This window comes from Chelonoidis abingdonii, chromosome 17 (assembly GCF_003597395.2).
Source record: "Chelonoidis abingdonii isolate Lonesome George chromosome 17, CheloAbing_2.0, whole genome shotgun sequence".
Taxonomy (NCBI): domain Eukaryota; kingdom Metazoa; phylum Chordata; order Testudines; family Testudinidae; genus Chelonoidis; species Chelonoidis abingdonii.
This window is the reverse complement of record NC_133785.1, coordinates 10,224,823-10,247,092: the sequence shown is the minus strand read 5'-3', so window position 1 is coordinate 10,247,092 and position 22,270 is coordinate 10,224,823. Positions and strand designations below refer to the sequence as shown.

The 22,270-nt window shown below is 46.8% G+C and overlaps 1 protein-coding gene across 6 annotated transcripts in view; it reads right to left on the bottom strand.

Annotated features, from left to right (window-relative positions):
- Positions 1-22,270, bottom strand: part of DNAJC4 (DnaJ heat shock protein family (Hsp40) member C4) — a 79,688-nt gene that overhangs the window by 43,635 nt on the left and 13,783 nt on the right. For 5 of the 6 annotated variants that reach the window (XM_075073351.1, XM_032804363.2, XM_032804361.2 and 2 more), the window contains 2 exons: positions 12,597-12,735; positions 10,248-10,341 (listed from right to left, as the gene is read on the bottom strand). In XM_075073351.1, coding sequence (XP_074929452.1) covers positions 10,248-10,341; positions 12,597-12,688 — 186 coding nt within the window. In that variant the 5' untranslated portion in view covers positions 12,689-12,735. Of the gene's footprint in view, positions 1-10,247; positions 10,342-12,596; positions 12,736-18,556; positions 18,618-22,270 lie in introns of those variants that run through there. The other variant, XM_032804365.2, reaches the window with a different exon arrangement.

Sequence of the window (22,270 nt, the reverse complement as noted above, 5' to 3'; positions counted from 1 at the left end):
TGGAAGGAGTTTAATTGTGTATTTGGCGCTGAAAGGAGTTCAAATATTGTATTTTGCTGAAAGGATTTTAATTTGTACTTGATACTTAGGCTGGGAGGGTATCCCAGTGTCATAGCTGAAAAACCCTGTACCTATTCCATCTTAAATTTACAAAGATAATTTTACTGTTTTCTTCTTTAATTAAAGTCTTCTTGTTAAGAACCTGATTGTTTTTATTCTGGTGAGACCTCCAGAGGACTGGGTCTGGATTCACAGGGAATTAGTGGGGAGAAAGGAGGGAAGGGGGAGAGAGAGGCTAATTTCTCTCGTGTCAGGATTACTTTCTCTCTCAGGAAGAGTCTGGAGGGGGAAAGAGAAGGAGGGAGGAAGGGAATTGTCCTCTCTGTTTGTGATTCAAGGAGTTTGAATCACAGTGATCTTCCAGGGTAACCCAGGGAGGGAAGCCTGGGAGAAGCAACGGTGGGGAAAGGGTTTACTTCCTTGTGTGAGATCCAGAGGGTCTGGGTCTTGGGTTCCCCGCCAAGGTTCTGGGACCAGAGTGTACCAGGCACTGGAATTCCTGGTTGGTGGCAGCGCTACAGGTTCTAAGCTGGTAATTAAGCTTAGAGGAATTCATGCTGGTACCCCATCTCTTGGACGCTGGGGTTCAGAGTGGGGATTTGTACCATGACAGACCTCCTGCACAATGCAGGCCACAGAATCTCACCCATCCACTTCTATAACAAACCCCTAACCTATGTCTGAGTTACTGAAGTCCTCAAATTGTGGTTTGAACACCTCAAGCTGCAGAGAATCCTCCAGTAAGTGACCCGTGCCCCATACTGCAGAGGAAGGAGAAAAACCTCCGGGGCCTCTGCCAATCTGCCCTGGAGTAAAATTCCTTCCCGACCCCAAATATGGCGATCAGCTAAACCCTGAGCATGTGGGCAAGACTCACCAGCCAAAATATGTATATACCCAAAATAAAAACAAAAAAAACCCAAACCAAGAAGAGGACTGAAAAAATGCCACCATGGCTCAACAACAGAATAAAAGAGGCATTTAGAGACAAAAGACATCTTTTAAAAATTGGAAGTCAAATCCTACTGAGGAAAATAGAAAAGAACACAAACACTGGCAAGTCAAGAAGAGTGACTAGCAAGCTAACAGAATTTTCTTTGAAGTATATTAGAAGTAGGAAGCCTGCCAAACAATCAGTGATGCCACCACTGGCTGATCAAGGTGCTAAAGGAGCACTTAAGGAAGATAAGGCCATTGCGGAGAAGCTAAATGAATTCTGTGCATTGGTCTTCACTGCAGAGAATGTGAGGGAAATTCCCACATCTGAGCCCTTCTTTTTAGGTGACAAATCTGAGGACCTGTCCCAGACTGAGGTGTTATTAGAGGAGGTTTTGGAACAAATTGGTAAATTAAACAGTAATAAGTCACCAGGACCAGCTAGTATTCACCCAAGAGTTCTGAAGAAACTCAAATATGAAATTGCAGAATTACTACCTGTGGTATGCTACCTATCACTTCAATCAGGCTCTGTCCCAGATGACTGGCAGATAGCTAATGTAACACCAATTTTTAAAAAAGGCTCCAGAGGTGACCCAGACAATTACAGGCCAGGGAGCCTAACTTCAGTATCAGACAAACTGATAGAAACTATACTAAAAAACAGAATTATCAGAGACATAGATAAACATGGTATGTTGGGGAACAGTCAACACAGCTTTAATGGAAAATGGAAAATCATATCTCACCAATCTATTAAAATTATTTCAGGGTGACAATAAACTTGTGGACTAGGATGATGCAGTGGCTATAGTATACTTGGACTTTCAGAAAGCCTTTGACAAGGTCTCTTACCAAAGGCTTTTAAGCAAAGTAGGCAGTCATGGGATAAGAGGAAAGGTCTCCTCTTGGATTAGTAACTGGTTAAAAGATGGGAAACAAAGGGTAGGAATAAATGGTTAGTTTTCACAATGGAGAGAGGTAGATACCAGGGCTATGAAGGATCCGCACTGGGATTAGTGCTGTTCATTTTAGTCATAAATTATTTGGAAAAAGGGGTAAACAGTGAGGCAGCAAAGTTTGCAGATGATATAAAACTACTCAAGATAGTTCAGTCCAAAGAAGACTGTGAAGAATTACAAAGGGATCTCAGAAAACTGGATGACTGGGCAATAAAACAGCAGATGAAATTCCATTTTGATAAATGAAAAGTAATGAACACTGGAAAAAATAACCCCAATTATACATATTAAACGATGGGGTCTAAATTAGTTACCACTCCAAAAGAGAGATCTGGAAGTCACTGTGGATAGTTTTCTGAAAACACCTGCTGAATGTGCAGCAGAAATAAAAAAAGCTAACAATGTTAGGAACTATTGCAAAAAGGATAGATAATAAAACAGAAAATATCATAATGCCTCTATATAAATCCATGGTAAGTCCACACCCTGAATGCTGCACGCAGTTCTGGTCACCCGAGCTCAAAAAAGATATAACAGAATTGGAAAAAGTACTGAGAAGAGAAACAAATGATTAGGGTATGGAACAGCTTTCATATGAGGAGAGAATAAAAAGACGAGGTCTGTTCAACTTGAAAAAAAGATGACTAAGGTGGGATATAACAGAGGTCTATAAAATCATGAATGATGTGGAGAAATTGAATAAGGAAGTGTTATTTATCCCTTCCAAAAACAGGGGGTCACCCAATGAAATTAATAGTCAACAGGTTTAAAACAAACAAGAAAGTACTTCTTCACACAACACTCAGTCAGCCTGTGGCCCTTGTTGCCAGGGGATGTTGTGAAGGCCAAAACTCTAACTGGGTTCAAAAAGAATTAGGTAAACTTATGGAGAACAGGTCCATCAATGTCTATTAGCCAACATGGTCAGGAACACAATCACATCCTCTGGATGTCCCTAAGCCTCTGACTTCCATAAGCTGGGACTGGATGACAGTGGATGGATCACTTGATAAATTTCCCTGAAGCATCAGGCATTGGCGACTGTCAGAAGACAGGATATTGGGCTAGATGGACCACTGATCTGATCCAGTATGGCCGTTCTTATGACTCTGAGAGGAAGCCACGAGAGAGAGCTTCTTTTGGGCACCGGACTGGCTGGAATGGTAGGCTTGGAAACTGCCTCCTACTATTTCTTTCTACTGTCTTCAGGGAAATAGGATTTGTGGACATTCCTTGTAAAGATACAGGTTTGCACTACAGAAATAGCTGACTCATAACTTCATAGATAATCAGGCCTGAAGGGACCACTATGATCATCTAATCTGACCTCTTGTATAGAACAGGAGGCCCTGAATTAATTCCTGGTTGAACCACAGCAGATCTTTTAGAAAAACATCTAATTGCCAGTGATGGAGAATCCACCGCAGCCCTTGGGAAGCTGTTCCAATGGTTAATTACCCTCACTGGCAAAAAACTGAGCCTTATTTTCTGTATGAATTTGTCTAAGCTTCAGCTTTCAGCCATTGGATTTTGTTGGACCTTTGTCTGCTAGAGTGAAGAACTCCTTATTATCGAACTTCTGTTCCACATGTAGGTACTTATAGACGGATGAAGTTATCCCACAACCATCTCTGTTAAGCTAAGCAGCTTGAGCTTCTTGAGTCAATCTATACAAGGCATTTACCAACCCTTTTAACATGCTTGTAGCTCTTCTCTGAATTCCCTCCAGTTAATAACCATCCTTCTTGAATTGTGGACACCAGAGCTGGACACAGGTTTCTAGCAGCGGTTGCACCAGTGCCAAATGTAGAGGTGAGATAACCTCTCTACTCCTATTTGAGATTGTACTGTTTATACATTCAAGGACTGCATTAGCCCTTTTGGACACAGCATCATACTGGGAGTTCATGTTTAACTGACCATAAACCACAACCCCCAAATTTTTTTCAGAGTCACTGCTTCCCAGGATAGAGTCCCGCATCCTGTAAATATGCCCTACGTTCTTTGTTCCTTGATGTATAACTTTACATTGGTCACATTAAAACACATATTCTTCGTTTGCCCCCAGTTTACCAAGCTTTAGCTTAGCAAGAGATCCAGGTTGCTCTATCAGTGACTAGTCCTCTTCAAAATGTACCACTCCCGAATCTCTGAGTCATCTGCCAGTGATGATTTTATCTTTTCTTCTAGGTCATTGATAAATGGTATATAGCATTGGGCCAAGAACTGATTCCTGTGGGACCTCATCAGATTGCACCTGCTCAGTGAGGACTGCCTATTTACAATTACATTTTGAGACCTATCAGTTAGCCATTTTTTAATCCCTTTAAAGTGTGCCGTGTTGATTTTGTATCATTCAAGCTTTTTAATCAAAATGTCGTGCTGGACCAAGTCAAATGCCGGACAGAAGTCTATTACATCAGCACTATGACCTTTATCTATCAAATTTGTAATCTCAGCAGGAAAAGACATCAAGTTAGTTTGACAGAATCAATTTTCCATAACCCACGTAAATTGGCATTAATTATATTCCCCTTTCATTAAATTGTTAATTGAGTCCTGGATCAGTCACTCCATTATCATAGCGACAAAGAGACCTGTGGCACCTTATAGACTAAGAGAAGTATTGAAGCATAAGCATGTATCTGACAAAGAGGGTATTCACCCACGAAAGCTCATGCTCCACTACTTCTGTTAGTCTATAAGGTGCCACAGGACTCTTTGTCGCTTTTTATAGATCCAGACTAACACACAGCTACTCCTCTGATATTTGACTCCATTATCATAAAATCTGCTTCTCCCCCTAACAAGAACACACCAGCAAGGCCGCACATGTTGCTGCTTGGGCCAAGGGACAACAGTCCCAAGGGACACAGAGGTGTCGCCCTCTTGTGGGGTCCTGAAATCGAGGTTGGGCATCTCTTTCTAAATGATGTTCTAGCTCAAGCAGAGGCTCTGGGTTGCAGGCAGGAATCCCTGGGGGATTCTCTGGCCTTGACCTGATATCTTTTAAGCTGGGAAAGGTTTAAAACAAGTATTTTGCTTCAGAAATCACCACCACACACCACTTCTCCCCTAAAAATCAACATACATCCCCAGGCACTGGCAGAGACAGGAACATCTTGGCTTGTTAACATGGAAACCCCAGGAGGAAACAACAAAGGGATTAGGTGCTGGTCTGGGGAACATCTTCCAGCCACATCAAAGAGCCTGCATTGCCTCATGGGTTCAAAAGCTGGAAGGGACCATTAGAGCATCTAGCCTGACTTCTGGATAATACAGGCCAGAGAAATTCACCCACTTCCCCTGGTACTGAGCCCAGTCACTTATGTATGATGAAAGCCTCTTCCAGAAAGGCAGCCCGGGTGGATTGGAAGCCACTACGAGCTAGAGAATCCACCACTTCCTTTGGCAACGTGTTCCAGTGGTTAATCACACTCACTGTTAAAAATCTGTGGCTTATTGGAATGTGCCTGTCTTTAGCTCCCAGCCATTGGCTCTCATTCAGCCTTTCTGTGATAGACTAAAGCTGCTTTAGTACCTGGTATGTTCTGCCCATGAAGGCACTTACATACAACATACAGTAATAAGTCACCTCTTGATATTTCTGAGAAGCTGAACAGATTGAGCTCTTGAAATCGGATGATACATGCTTACAACACAAGAGTTTATGCTGTGGCATCTGGCAGGACCAGGCCAAACAGCTACCATGCCACTGATATTTCTATATAGTAGCATTCTCAGCTCACCTGCTTCTTGTCTGCCACCCACCTACCATGGTTCGAAAGAGATGTCCAGCTAGATTCCCTTGTTTGTGTGTGAACTGCTACTTGGACAGTTGGCTCTTCGGGCAGGAACTGTCTTTTTGTTCTGTTTGTACAGGGTCTAGTCCATGACTGGGGCTCCTTGACACTATGGTAATACAGGCAAATAATAAATAATAATATCCTGGATACATTTCTGTCTTGTGCTTTAGGTATTTATGGGAGGCACATGGCCTAGGATTCAGGACACCTGGGTTCTGTCACCAAATCTCCCACTGACCTTGGGCAAGTCCCTTCTCAGCTCTGTGCCTCTGTTTCGCCTCTGACCCTTTGTCCATTTAGACTGTAAGCAGTTTGGGACATAAACTGTCTCTTGCTCTGCATCTGTGCTGCGCCTGGCACAACGGGAGCACCAATCTCAGCTGGAACTGTGCAGTACGCAGCACAATGGGGGTCCCAAGCTTGGTCAGGGTCTGTGCAGCACCTGGCACAATGGAGGCCCAAATCTCAGCTGGGGCCTGAAATTCCTACGTTAATACACATAGCAACAAATTTGCAAAGCTTTAAATAGTAAGTTCAAAATTTTATAAAGCACAATTTTCTAGGGGACGCCTGTGTACTGATATTTAACTGGATTCATGCTCTTAAGTCAGTAAGCTGGTTTCAAAAATCCCACCCCAGGCGTTCAAGGGAAGGGCCAGAACCTGCCTGCTCTCTTATTCATTTGCATCAAAGTAGCTCCTGGACAATGGGGTGGGATTTTTTAAATCAACTAATTGACTTATGAGCACAAGTGAAAAGTCAGCACCCAGGAGGTCCAGCGCCAGTGCAGGATCTCACTGTGCTAGGCACTGTCCAGACACTGAGCAAAGAAACAGACCCTGTCCCACCTTTAAAGGGCCTCAACTTCAGAGTTCCAATTCTCAGCCTTATTTAGAATATCAGGCCTTTTCAGGCGTCTTAAATTGGGGTGCTGAAAAAAATCACTAGTCAACATCTTAACCTACAACAATTATGAGGACTTCAAAATATTGTAAGATTGTTTCCTGTAGAGCTGACTCTTCTACCCTCATCCCAGTGGCTTGGCAAGAAACTGGATGTAATACAAAACTTGGCTGGGTTTGCTTATCTCACATTTGCTCTACTTCGTATATTTGTAACTTTCTATTTTGGGAAAAGTTTTTTTGAGGGGGAAATAAAGCCATAAACAACCAATTAAAGCAGCCTTGATGACAATACATAAGGCACCCAGCTAGAGGCAAAGCAGAGCACATTTCTGTAGGAGCATAACTACATTATTATGATTTCTTAACATAATCTCCCAGTTATTTCACATTAAACAAACAAGTCTCGTTCTTTTCTAATTAAGATGCCACTCTCCTGGACTTGCCATGTCGGCAACTCAGAATTGGCAGCTTCCTATTCCCAGCTACTGTGGAGTGGTGCTGTTCAACAGCTGCTGTGTACCACCCCAGAGGTGGCTGCCTTTCTAAGGCAACAGTGGTGTAGGGAAGATGGGTTCTATCCCAGTTCTGCTGCTGACTTGATGTGGGACCTTGGGCAAATTCCTTCCCCACTCTATGGCTCAGTTCTTCTCCCCACCCCCTACATGTTTGTATCATTAAATGGCACATTCTTTGGGGCAGGGACTGTCTCACTTTGTGTCTGCACAGCGCCTGGTAAGACCGGGGCCCAAATCTTGCCTGAGGGTCTGTGCACTATCCAGCACGAGGGGGGACCCATTCTGAGCTGGGGATCCATGCAACACCCAGCACTATGGGGGCTCTGATATCAGCTAGGGATCCATGCAGAATCTGGCACACTGGGAGCCCTGATCTCGACTCTGGGTCTTTGAAGCACCCAGCACAATTGGGGTCCGGATCTCAGCTGAGGATCCACGCAGCACCTGGCTCAAGCGGGGTCCGATCTCAGCTGGGGATCCGTGCAGCACCTGGCTCAAGCGGGGCCCCGATCTCAGCTGGGGAACTGTGCAGCACCTGGCTCAAGCGGGGCCCCGATCTCAGCTGGGGATCCATGCAGTGCCCAGCATAACTGGAGTCATGATCTCAGCTGGTGATCCATGCAGCACCTGACATGATGAGTGCCCCAATCTCTACCAGGGGCTACTCTGATAGAAATCAGAGACCATGTGGGTTCTAGCCCTTCTCTTAAACCCATGGGGTGGGATTTATGAAACCAACTAATTAATTTAGGAGCAGAAGTTCCATTACATGCCACTACCCAGAAGCCCCAGTCATGGACCAGGAACCCACTGTTCCAAGTGCTGTACAAACACAGAACAAAGACAGTCACTGTCCCAGACAGCTTCCACATCATATGCTCAATCATGTTCTACTGGACACCAGCAGGAGTTAAAGGCAAGCACATGCTTAAGTTCTGTATGGGCCTGGGCCCAGAGTTCTTAATAATATGCGGGACTGAGACCTAAATCCCTATGAGCAGCAAGCACAGGAAGGATGGCCCAGTGGTTAACCTGCTGCTTTAGGACTCAGGAGACTTCGGTTCAATTCTTGCTCTGCCACAGACTCCCTAAGTGACCCTGAGCAAGTCACTTAGCTTCTTTTTGCCTTGGCTCCCCGACTGTACAATGGGGATAACAGCACTGCCATGCCTTATAGGGGGCTGTAGGGAGAGAGACATTGGGAAGTGCTCAGATGCTGTGGGGACGAGGGCCAGATAAGCATCATAGATAGAGACATCAAAAAGACTCTCTGTGTATGTCTGCCTTCAGGCTTGAGCCTACACACTCAACCTAATATCCAGCCGAGACACAGCTGCCCCCCCACATAACCAGCTCTTTGCACACCTGCTGTCAGCGTCGTCTGGATACACAGTGCATGAAGTGGCTGTGATAAGGTTCAGCCAGATTTCCTCCAATGGTGACTAACAACTGGGGCTGAGTGTTCACAAGGTGCGCGTGAGGATGACAGCCAAGGAGGAAATTCCTAGGCCAGCTGGGAGTAGTGGAGCAGGCATCAAATGCTAAAGCCATAGCTGGTGCCCAAGCAGGAGGACATTTTGGAGCAGTGTCTGGATGTCCTCTAACAGGAAAGGTCAGAGGCGCTTTGAGGGGCTTAACAATGAACCAGGCTGACATCAGAGCAGGGCAGAGGAGAACAGCCACAAAAATGATTGGAGGACAGGGAAAAAAACATACAGTGAAAGACTTAAGGAGATTCATGTGTTTAATTTACCAAAAAGATCAAGACTAGACTTGATTACAGCAGAGAGAGGCAGGACAAGAACTAACGGCTGAAAGTTAAAGCCAGACACATTCCAATCAGAAAAGCACAAGTTTCTAACAGGGAGGGTGACGAACCACTGGAACACAGTTCCATGAGAAGTGGTAGACTCATGGATTTTTAAGGCCAGAAGGTACCACTGTGATCATTTAATCTGACCTCCTCTATAACACAGGCCCCATAGGATGTCCCAGAATTAACAGCTGCTTGAACTAGAGCAGATGATTTAGAAAAACATCCATCTTGATTTAAACATTCCTAGCAATGAATCCACCACAGTCCTTGGGTAGTTGTTTCAGTGGTTCATTTCTCTCACTGGTAAAAAATTACATCTTAATTCCAGTCTTATTCTGCATCTCTTGATGTCTCTCTCACACACACACATATACGCGCACACTCTGCACCAGACTGGAAAACCCAACTAAAATGTTGCCTCTTCCCTTTGGGACTGCAACACAAGGTCCCCCTCTGAACACTTTCTGCCCAGCAGTGCCCTCTTCAGGGAGGAAGGGGAATGGCAAAATGTATCGAATGCTCAAAGGCATCAGGATGCAAAGAGTTAATGGTAGGAGGAAAGCTTTTTCAAACTTCCTTTAGCTAGGAAGTTCCATGTGATTTCCAAACAGATGGGGGTGTTGACAATTGCCTTGGCTGGGCTGGGATCCTCCCCCAGCTCAGCACAGGCTCCTGCATTCCCGGTACCATTTGCTGCTTGCGTAACACAGGGGCCCCATTAGTAGTGGGAGTGGAGGTGACAGAGGGTCAAATATCCCAAGCAGAATTGATCATCATTTATTTGCTCTGGTGGCTGATGGGAACTGGCAGGAGAGACAGCAAGGGCTAGATGAAGGATGGAGAAGTGGGGAAGCCCCATACCCTATTTGTTTAACTGGCCAGGGTCTACCACTACCATGTATTAAACCCACACTCTTCACAGAGCTGGGAAGAGAACCCAGGAGTTCTGGCTTCCAGCCCCATCTATTGATGAAAAGTGCTAGATAAGGTTTTACTGTCATTCTTCTTATTACTACTCTAACCCACTCTCCCTCAGAGCCAGAACAGAAACTGACTCCCTGCACTCCCCTTGTAGAGCCAGGAACATCACCCAGCGATCCTGACTCCCCGGCCTTAAGTTTAACCACTAAAACAGACATGTGCTGTGCCAGGATGCAGTTCCCCAGCCTTTGCCAGCTCTCACACCCTGTTAGCCAGGCCAGGCCCACAGTGACAAACACTGGCATAGCAAGAGTCACATCCCGTACCTTCTTTGACTTGGTGAAGAAGGCTTGCTTGATCTCTTCCATGGTGGCGTCTTGTTTGATTCCCAGCAGGTCATAATAATTGCTGTGGACAGACCTAGGGGAAAGGAGGCACAGATACGCTCATCTCTCTGAGCCCCCATGGCTATACCGGTGAGCCAGTTCCAATTCCCTCCTCATTCAGCCAAAGCAGGGTTTAGGATCTGGGCTACAGACCTGCTACCGGAGCTGGACTGACAGCTCCAGGGCACAAGGACAGTGGAATGGCAAGTTTCCCTCATCCCCAATATGTCTGTACTGGAGGGATTCTATGGGGAGAAAAGGGGATGTCAGAGCCCACGGCTCTCTGCCAGGACTCCCCCAGACTGCTGGTCATGGGGGGACACTGGAATGAGATAGTAAAGACTGATGCTCTTGCCCCTTCAGTTGGAGTGTTTCTCCACTCTCCAGAGCCACGCAGGGCTGTTTCTGTTAGGAGGAGAAGTCAATGCTATAAGTCTGGTCTGTTCTGGAGACCTGAGACTCTGTGTTCTAGTGGACAGAGTACTGGAGTGGGGACACCTGGGTTCTATTCCCTGCTCTGCCCTGGTCCTGCTGGATAACCTTGGGCAGGTCCCTTCCACTCTCTGTGCCTGTTTCCTCATCTGTAAAACGGGGATGATGCTACTGATCTCCTTTGCAAAGCACTTCGAGATGAATAGATGAAAAGTGTTAGATAAGGGCTAGGGATTTATTATTATTATAATTGATACAATCTGGCTTATTTGCAAAGAAAGGGCACAAAGTCCTGTTTCCCTGAATGCAGCAGACACAAAAAACAGAAAACTGGCTCCTTGCTGCAAAATCCCCATGTCTGCCCCTCCCGTGGGCTCTGTGCCCAAGAAACTCTGTCTCTCTGCTCCCTCTCAGGGCCCCTTTCAAGACTGTTTCCCCTGGCTACCTGTCTCTGACACACAAAGTGTGCAACTGATCTCCTAGTGTCTGCGTTTGCAACCCAGGAACCCCTTCAGCCTACAGGGCTTAGCTCTGGCCTGACAACAATCCTAGAAAACCTACGGGAATTAGACACTGTAATAAACAGAAAAGCTATGACAGACACCCAACATGAATTTTCAGGGGTACATAAACCCTAGCCTAAATATGCACACCTTTCACCGAAACTATTCCTGGCTATATCCCACACTGCTATGGTTCTCAGTACACCTGCCATCTTCACACCATCGCTATCCAGAGCACAGCAGTGGGAGAGGGCATGGTCTGTCTTCTGGCAGAAAGTGCCAGAGCTATTTGTTGCTAGGTTAGCTGACAGGGCCATGGCTACTGGTGTGAGACATTTACAGATGGAGCTGATATTGGGTGAAGAAAGAAATACAGCTCTGCAATTTCCAAAGTGATAAGTATTAAGGAAAGTCATTCCGAGGGAGCGGGGGAAATAACTGGGTTGTGCTACTTGAGAGAGAGAGAGAGAGAGTGTGTGTGTGTGTGTGTGTCCTGGTTCTTCTTGAGCTGCAGCAGATTCATTAATAACCCAGTCGTCAGGGCCTCTGTGTGTATGTGTGTAAGCAAATGAGTTCATGTGTTAGAGTGTGTAAACAAGCGTGTAGGTCAGAATACACAAATGCAAGCAAACATGTGAGTAAACGAGCCAATGCATGTGTGAATATTTGTGAGGGAACACACATATAAGTGAATGAGTGTGATTCTGAGCAAGCGAATGCATGTGTGGGTGTGTACAGGAGCAAGTGCATGTAAGGGTAAGAGACTGTAAACAAGTGAGTGAATGTGTAAGAGTGTGAGCAAGCGAGTGCATGGCTAAGAGAATAAATCTGTTGGTCCTCCTTGAAGGAGAGATTTATTAGTAACCCAGTGTGCGTGTAGAAGACAGCAAGTGTGTGCACACACAATCAAGAGTGTATGGGTGAGTCTCTTTCTCTCTAGAACAAGAGATTAATTAGTAACACGCTGGACCAAGCGTGTGTGCGTGTGTGTCTAACATTTCCCAGCTGTGTACGTGTCATTTCCATAAACTTGCAGACGTAGGCCCCTTTCCGTTGTTAGTTGCACAGGCCAGGAAGGGGGATGAAACACTGATGTTTTTACTGTCTTCTCCCGTTGCCCTTTTGTTTGTGATATAAATCTTGTTAATTTGGCTGGAGTCTTTGCAAGCCAATCACGTTTTAGTTAAACAGGTGCAGCCCTTGGGAAGGACTTGTGTTATGCTGCGTGTTGCTTTACTCTCATCCCTCCACCAACAGCAGAGTAAGAAGGCATAACCCAAAAAAGAGACACTGAAAGACAGACACAGTAGGAGATGGTGCCCTGGTGCCCCAACACCACATTTCATCTACTCACCAGTTTGAGAGTGTGGTAGAAAATGCCCGTCGTGTGGCACTTCTGCACCAAAAGCAGCACTGGCAGACTAGGTGGGGGATGGACAGAGGCATTTTCAGAGCCAGGGAACAGCACACAGAGAGCTGGAGGTGATTCAGATCTGCAAGGGTGGGGAGAAAGAGACGGATGTTGCAAAAGCAAATGGAAACAACTGATGAAGTGCTGGCTCTTTGAAACGAGCCACTGGTCATTGACCAGCCTAGGATAAACTTCCAAGAGGGGCAAATAAGAGGTCATGCACCAACTAAGCCCTGCTTAGCTGGGTCCCAACTCTCCATACACTTATGCACATGCTGGATCTACATGTAGCAGTAAACTTATGCACTTGTGTAAGTTAATGCATGATCAGGGCCCTGGTGTCAGGGGCTTTGTGCTAGCTCTCTGCCTTCACTCACAACGTGCATTAGCCCTGGCTATGGTCCCTGGTCACACTACATCTCCCATAATGCACCATGGTCTCCCTTCTTGCTGAGCTGCTGCAGCACCTCATGGCAGTTATATTTCAGGTCCCTCATGTTCCCACTCTCTGTGGGCTGGGCTTCCTAGGCAGACTATGTCTCCCAGGACCCACGGTGGTCTCTCCTCCTGGAAAGACACCAAGGGAGTCCCCGGTCAGGTGCATTACGGGAGATGTACTCTGACCAAGGACTCTAGCCCATAGAGGAGTATGGGGACGTGATGCACCTGAAGCATAAGCATCTCCAAATACAAATATGTTACCTTTTGGGCAGCTGGTATTTTGACAGGAGGCAGATGCTTTTCAGGAAACATTTTAATAAAGCCCCCAGTTTTCTATCAAAAAAATGTAAAACTTTCCATGTCACCTTTTATTTATTACTGCACCAGCCCCCCACCTCCACCCCCCAGGATCAGAAGCTGCCATCACTGCAAAGGGCTTCCTGACCACACAGGCACAGAGAGAGAGGTAGTCCCTGCCCTGAAGAGCTCAGAGTTTGACTAGGCGAAAAAAGGTTATTCCCCCCATTTTACAGATGGGAAAACTGAGGTAGTAACTTGCCCAAGGTCATGCACGGAGTCTGTGGCAGAACTGGCAACTGAACCCAAGTCTCCTGCACCCCCACCCAGTGTTTTAAATACAGAATGGAAGAGGGTCTTGTGGATAGACAACACTGGGGGCCATGCTCAGGCAAAACTCCCACTGATGTCAAGCAGGGATTTTTACCCAATTGCAGCATCAGGCATACAGCCGCGCATTGCCCTCAACACGCCCCAAGAAACTGCAGCTCTGCATTAAGCCAACGACTCAAATCTAATCTCATGCTTCAGGGCTTCAGCTGGTCACCTGCAGGGCTTAATTTTATCCCTGAAGTCCATCTGTCTTCTGGGTTGGTATGTTTGTCTTCTGCTGAAGCATCAGGGACAGGCCGCAGCTGGAGCTGGGATCCTTACTGGGATGGACCAACGCTCTGAGGTGGTTCAGGGAATCCTTTGCCTCAGATGCCTGGCTGGTGTATTTTAATCCCATGATCAGAGTCCAACTGATTGCCAGATCTGGGGAAAATTCCTAACCTGACTCCACATCAGATTGGAAGGGACCTTGGGGGTTTTCACCTTCCTCTGCAGCATGGGATGCAGGTTGCCTGCTGGGGACAAATCTCATCTCATCAAGTCCCTACCACTGCAGGGGCCTCAGGCAATGGGGACCCTCAGTCTCTGCCTGGGGCACACAATAGTTTAGTCCATTGAGGACTGAAATGCTTTGCTCTTCTAAAGTCATTGGGCTCAATATAGGGGTAACTGGATGAAATTTAATGGCCTGTACTACACAGAAGGTCAGACTACATGATCCCTTCTAACCTTGAACTCTATGGAATCTATGAACCCCAGCTGCCCCTCCTGACTAAACTGGGGAAAAGATGCCTACAATCATAAACAACAAATAACAATAGATGGGAACTTTCATCACGGAACCTAGAGCCCACATGTATCCCCAAGGGAACAGCTTCGCTTCCCGTTAGCACAGGAGCCAAGCAGAAGCAGGCTGGGAAACATGTCATTCACCGGACAAGCCACTCTTGCTTGCCAAACTGGTGCACAGCCCAGGCGCCGATGCTTGGGCTGCATCCAAACACCTGCCTTCATAGTGTCTCCAACACTGAGCAGTTCAAAGATAATGAGCCAGGCTCCAAAAATCACAAGATTGACTCCACAACCGTGACAGTGTTTAAAAAAATTGCATTCTGGTTTCTGAGCCTTTGGGGTGCACATTTTTGGGTGCTGCACAGTTCACAGGGGCCTGGGAGACGGGACTCCAGGGGTCTATTCCCAGCTCTGGGGCAGGAGTGAGGTCTAATGAGTTAGAGTGGAGGGCTGTGAATTAGGACACCTGGGTCCTATCCCCAGCTCAGTGATCTTGTGCAAGTCATTTCCATTCTCTGTAAGCTGGATCTCTGCTCCCTTGCTGGGCTATGGATCCTATCCAACCTCTATCTCCAGGAGAGCCCAGAACAGGATCTCAGCTAGGGATTCTCCCAGCAGATAAGGATTTGGGTGAAGGAGGTAGGGAGAGCAGCAGCAGCTCCCCCTGTGTGAGGGGGTGTCCCCCATGCTCCCTAGATTTAACCCTGAAAGGCTCACAGCTGATTTCACTGCAGCTCAGTGTTGAAGGGACATGAAATTTGCCAAGGATAAGACAAGATCATGGGGAGGGAACCAGAGGTGCACGCTGTGGGATGCCAGAGCCTGCATGCCCTGATAGAGATAACAGCACTGAGCTAATGTATGAGTGTGCAGAGCAGCGGGAAATGGGAGTGTGTAGAGTGTGCAGGGGGATCAGTGTTCAGACCATGGGGAGAGCAGGGCAGCGAGGCTCTTGTTAAGGACACTCTGCCGACCAGAACAAACAGGCAGGCATTCACGTCATAAGTGCCCAAGAATAACATGACGGTCGCATTCCAGACCCTCATGCGGCAGCTGCTGGAAGGGTGGGGTGGGGGGCAGCTTGTGCCATTCTGCCAACACCTCCACATGTGCTGATGACCCTGCCCAGCAATGACCCCTCTCCCTCTCACAGGCAAATTTCCTGTGAACCCAGCTTGGCATGGACCTGACAGCCGAGGGAAGGACTGCCTTGCAGGAAGAGTCCAGGATGGAGAGTCAGGACTCCTGCCTTCTATCCCCAGCTCTGGGATGGGACTGGGGTCTACTGCTTAGGGCAGGGGGGCTAGGAGTCAGGTGGGGGTGGGGGGTTGGCAGAGGTGGCTGTGCAACATCTGGTACAATAGGGGCTATAATTTCAGTGGGGGCCTTTATAAATAATAAGACCAAACTATAAATAGTAAGACAGTGAAAACCTCAGACTAAGATTTAGGCAGCAATGTAGTGCAGTGAATTACACCCTGTGGAATCCTGCTTTCTTGGTTCTTTGAAAGGCTGCAAGCACAGCTCTCCACCCCACCCCCTACTCGGCTGTTCAACAAAACAGTGGCCCGGCCACCCAGCGTTAAATAAAAACCCCTGTTAATCACCCGAGCAAGCAGCACATGAAGGAGAACTGTGAAATGCTTCAAATGAGGGAGTTGGGCTTTGTGAAATGAGGGATCAGCAACTTTCCTGGGCTCAAACATTTTGAGTGTTGCTGTGCGCGTGTTAACCCTGCACTGACTGCAGGGCTGGCAAAGGAGAATGACTAGAGGCTGGAAACCAGGCCTGCTAGTCGGAGACTCCAAGAGCTTATAAGTTTATAAGTATTTATGTGGGGAACAGAAATTGGATGAAGGTCTCTTCAGTCTAGCAGCCAAAGGTCTAAGAAGATCTAAGGGCTGGAAGTTGAAGCTAAACAAATTCAGGCTGGAAACAGGGCACAAATTTTTAAAGCGAGGGTCATTAACAATTGGAACAACTTCCCAAGCGTTGTGGTTGATTCTCCATCACTGGCAATTTTCCATTCAAAACTTGATGTTTTTCTGTAAGATCTGCTCTAGTTCCAACAGGAATTAATTCAGGGCTGGCCTATGCCCTGTGTTATACAGAAGGTCAGACTAGATGGTCAGTGGTCCCTTCTGGCCTTATGATCTGAGAATCTATGGCTTGTGTGAGCTCTGGGGAACCCAGTTTGCTTGCAAGACACAACCTTGTGAGAAGTCAACACAGATGATTGTCTGCTTCACACCTAGCCAAGTCTTACCTCCAGAACCTCCCACTGCAGCCTTTAGGCAAGTGACTGAACTGACCCTTGCAGCAGACTCTAGCCTGGACTGTAATCACATCCCAGCATGCACTTTGGGTGAAATTTACCCTGGTGCAAAGGTCCAGCCTATGCACCACAAAATCCCTCTCTATAGAAATTAAATCAGTGGTTCTCAAACTTTTGTCCTGGGGATCTCAAACTTTGTGATCCCTTTCACACAGCAAGCTTCTGAGTGTGACACCCCTTAAAAATTAAAAACACTTTTTAATATATTTAAGGCCATTATAAATGCTGGAGGCAAAGCAGGGTCTGCGGTGGACTGACAGCTCGCACTCCCCCATGTAATAATCTTGTGACCCCCTGAGGGGTTCCGACCCCCAGTTTGAGAACCCCTGACTTAAATGGCGTGTAGTCACTGGGCTAGAGAAGGATCTTATTGTTAAGGAGCTGGACAAGAACTCAGGAGGCCTGGGTTAAATTCCCAACTCTGTCACAGATCCCCAGTGTCACTTTAGCTGGGCCTCTGTTTCTCCATCTCTAAAATTAGGAAAAAACTGCACAGAACTTGGATTTGGCTACAACATGATTACTTCTGAAGGCCACATCAGAGCAATTCCTAAATTTCACGGAATGTTCGAGGCATCAATGGCCAGAAGCCTATGGATTTTGATGACAATCAGAAAACTAGATAGGGGGACACCCAGAGGCCATGTTGTCTGTTGAGCAGATCCAGCAGCTGTGCCCATCTTCCCAATTACATTTAAAAATATTGGCAGTCTGGATGACCTATCTCCCAGAGAGAAAGAAAATAAATAATCCTGGAGAGGAGAAGGTGGGGCACGTAGAGAATGGGGGACCCTGACATGGGAAAAGTGGGGAATGGGGGCACACAGATTCCTTGGAAGAGGGAAAGGGGGCACAGAGAACCCCTGGCATGAGGGAAGGGGTGGAGGGAGCTGCGGGGAGCCCCTGAAACAGAGGGGGATGAGAAGGTGGCACCCAGGTAGCTTGGGAGCTGCAAATGGAGGAAGGTGAGGAGCCCCTGACGTGTGCAATCAGCTCGGCAGACAGACGCAACAAAGTGAGCAATCTTCTGTCAATTCTTCCTTTGCCTGTTTAGACAGTAAGCTCTACAGGGCAGGGACTGTCTCCTATTCTGTGCAGCACCCAGCATGATAGATGCCTCGATCTGCCAGTGGGACTGTTCTGTGCTTGCCATGACATGGGCCCCCAACACTGGTCAGTGCCCAATGCACAACAGGAGAGCCTGATCTTGGCCAGGAGCCTCCACAGCACCTGGAACAACACGATCCCAGCGGTGGGACCTGTGCAGCACGACCGTAGTAACAATAATTTGATTTTCAATTTGCATCCCCATCAAACAGTTAAATTCATCGCCATGGCAACTGAGCCAGGACCCTTTCTCATCATATATCCAACTCTGAAAAGGAATCAAAACTATCCTGCCCTTTTTTATAATGATTTCCCGTTCTGAAAGCAAGCCAGCTAGCTGTAACCGCTCGTTGGGTGGACAGAAAATTAGCACAGCATAATACAAACTTATCTGCCTGGCTTTTTGTGGCAGATGTATTTCTAAACCAAACAAACACAAGAGTCTCCAACTAGCAGCATGGATTGTACAGTCTGAGACCCGCCTGTCAAGGAGGTTATGAATGGGGTCATTTTTTTGCCATTACAGATAAAAGCAGAGCTGCTGTCTGTTTGACTTTCCAAAGCTCCTCAGAGTTGCTCAGGCTCTATCCACCCTCACCCCCACTCCGTCACAAGTCTGAGGCAGCCCCAACAGCTGGAATTTCATAGTTCTCGGTCTTGTGAAGTTAAAAATAACCTCAGTGAGAAGTGGGACACTGGCAGCTCAGGAAAGAAAAGAGGGGAATTTAGACAGGATATCAGAAAGTGACAGCACCGGGAAACAGCTGTGGTTCGCCAGCACAGCATAGATCCCGTTGATGTTTCCCTTTCGTCCTCACCTGCTTCCTTTGTACTAGGGAGAAGGGGACCTGCCAAGGACATGAGATGCTTCAAAATGATATTTGGCATTAACCCTGGGAGCGGGAAGGGGAGGAGGGTAAAAGGTGATAATGCAAGCAGCTATGGTACTGGAAGCATGGGACTCAAACAGTAATCACATTTGCTCACTATATATAATGCTCAAACCTAGACACACTACTGCTCCGGCTAGGTTCTGAGACACAGAACACAATGAGCACCACTAGAGGGTTCACAAGCTATTTAAAGGGATTCCTGTATATAACACTGCCGTGCCAGGCATAACGCCTGATCACTCGTTCCATCTAGGATGATGGGTTCTGAACCTTGGCTGTATATAAACCAGTCAGATTAGATCTCCTGTGAATGCCAGTCAAAACAGATCTCCAGCAAACAACTTCTCACCCCCTTAGCGTTTTTGCAGGACTCCACACTAGGGGATGACACCTGGACCTGGTGGCTATCCCTATGCATAGGTGAATTTTTCACACCCAACCCCCACAAGCCCCTTCCTGTAACAAGCAAAGCTCGGAGATGGAGGATATTTGGGGCCGGTCCTGTGCCTTGGGGAACAAATCTCAAACTGTTGAATTACATTTCATATATGAGACATATGATTGTGAGAACACAGTCTTCTTTGGTCAGGCAGGAGGGAAGAGAGGAAGGTTGAACCTGGTTGGGACTCAGAACACTGGGTTATTCTCAGCTCTGGTAGTGACCTGCTCAGTAACTTTGGGCAAGTCACTTCTCCGCTCTGCGCCTCAGTTTCCCCCCACATCTTTTGTCTATTTAGATTATATATTCTCTGTAACAGTGCAGCATTTGGCATAATGGGGGGCCCCGACCTTCACCTGAGGAGCGGTCTGTGCAGTGCCTGGCCTAAGGCTCCCCCCTCAAACTCCATCTTCTTTCAGAAGAACTGAAAGAACATTCTGCAAGGGACAGGCAGATAATAGGACAGTGTGCTGCATTCCCAGATGTCACTCTAAGACTGGATAGGCTTCTGAAGTTGAAGGGCAAGGTTCCACTGACAATGGTTCATATAGGCACTAATGACACTGTGTCACAGGGTATCTTGCATATAGCAGATGACTTCAGGGAACTCAGAAGTGTGGCGAAGAAAAAGAAAATTCAAGCTATCTTCTGACAGAACAAGGAGTAATGATCTCAAGTTGCAGTGGGGGAGGTTTAGGTTGGATATTAGGAAAAACTTTTTCACTAGGAGGATGGTGAAGCATTGGAATGGGTTACCTAGGGAGGTGGTGGAATCTCCTTCCTTAGAGGTTTTTAAGGCCCGGCTTGACAAAGCTCTGGCTGGGATGATTTAGTTGGGAATTGGTCCTGCTTTGAGCAGGAATTGGACTAGATGACCTCCTGAGGTCCCTTCCAACCCTGATATTCTATGATTCTATGGTTCTCTGAGATCCTTTCCTCCCATGAGCAAAGGAAGGCAGAAGATTCAGGAAGTGAACCACTGGCTAGGAAAGTGGTGGAGGGTTTTGGTTTTGTGGAACACTGGTCAAACTTTTGTGGGAGAGAAGCTGTATAGTTTGGATGGCCTCCACCTCAGTAGGAGGAGAATCAATCTCTTCGAGGACAGGGTGGCTTGAGCAGTCACCACGGGTTAAACTAACAAAATGGGAGGGTAAAAAGAGGGAAGATATAAGCACCCAGCATAAAATCAAGATGTCAGAAACAAAATAAATAAAGGAACCAAAGGACATGGAAAAGGAATTTTGGAATTGCCTATATACCGATGCTAGGAGCCTGGGTAACAAACGAGGAATTGGAATGGCTCATTTATGGGCACAAATTCGGTCTAGTTGCTATTACTGAAACCTGACGGGATGATTCACATAATTGGAATGTTAAAATCATTGGTTATAACCTATTTAGGAAGGATCGAGTGGGCAGAAGGGGAGGAGGAGTGGCACTCTATGTCACAAATGGCATTACCTGTTGAAAATGTGTAAGAAAATTATTTTGAATGCTGATGGATCAATGTCCTAACAGATAAAGTACAAGATGGATATTGGTCAGTGTCTGCTACAGACCACCAAATCATACTAGGGAACAGGATGACTGCCTCATTACACACCAATCTACAATGTGTAAGGCAAAAACTTGCATGATCATGGGGGACCTCAGTTTGAGTGACACAAGCTGAAGGTCTCATGCTACCAGTACTAAAACATCCTCAGTACTTCTAAACATTATAGAGGAAAATTTCCTAACATAAAAAGTGTTGCAGCCAACATGAGGGAACTCTTATTAGACCTTGTCCTAGCAGATAAAGAAGAACTGATCACAGAAATAAAAATGAACGGTACAAGCTTAGGTACATTTATAATGTGCAGGCATAATAAATATACACATATATGTGGTGCCTTAATAAAGCCAATTTCACAAAGCTGAAAACAATTATGAGCCAAAACATCTGGGTAGATGCGGCGACATGTCCCTGCTGCTCCTAGGCAGAGGTGCGGCTAGGCAGCTCTGCATGCTGCTCCCACTCCACACCAAGTGCTGGCTCCGCAGCTCCCATCAGTCAGGGGTTTCCATGCAGTGCCTGACAAAACAGGGGCCTTGATCTCAAGTGGGACCCTTAGATGCTACTCGAATACCCATAATAACTAATAGACTGCATACCATGGTGATCCTTCTAATTGCTCTGCAGGCTGTCTCCCCTTCTCCCACCATTTGTCTGACTTCGCTTCTTTGCAGTGCCAGCTCTTAAGAACAGAAACAATAGCCTGCATTTTGCACACTCCTTTACACTATGCTCTGGATCTGCTCTAGTTCAAACAGGAATTAATTCTATGGGCTTTATTAGACAGGAGGTCAAACTAGATGATCACAATGGGCCCTTCTGGCCTTGGAATCTACGGGTACATCTACACTGGAAGAAAAGACCTAGGGCACTGGCCAGGGCTGGCCCAGGTCAGCTGATTTGGGCTTGTGGGCTAAAAACTGCCACGTAGGCATTCAGGTTTGGCTGGAGCCTGGCCTCTTGGACCCTCCCTCTCACAAGGTCCCAGAGCTCAGGCTGCAGCATGAATCCGAACATCAACACAGCAATTTTACAGCCTCTTAGCCTGAGCTTTGCAAGTCCAAGTCAGCTGACCCAGGCCAGCTGCTGGTGTTTAATTGCTGTGTAGATGTGTCCAATGAAATCAGAGCAAGAAAAGCTCCCAGTCCAAGTGGGTAGTGATTTACACCCTGCCTTGCTCTGCTGTAAATAACTGCACGGAGTATATGTGAATCCCCCTGGAAAACACAAAGTGCCTTTCACGTGATAACCATCCCTTGTCCCCTTCCAACGGGCACCACTGAACCTCCCTCTTGCTGCATGGCTGGCAGGACACCTGCACTTGGCATTTGTTTCCAGACGTGTTTGCTAAAGCGCTGAGCCTGCGATCCAACCCTTGGGTAAATGTCGGGGGGAGAAGGGGGAAGAGTCACTACCCTTTTCGCC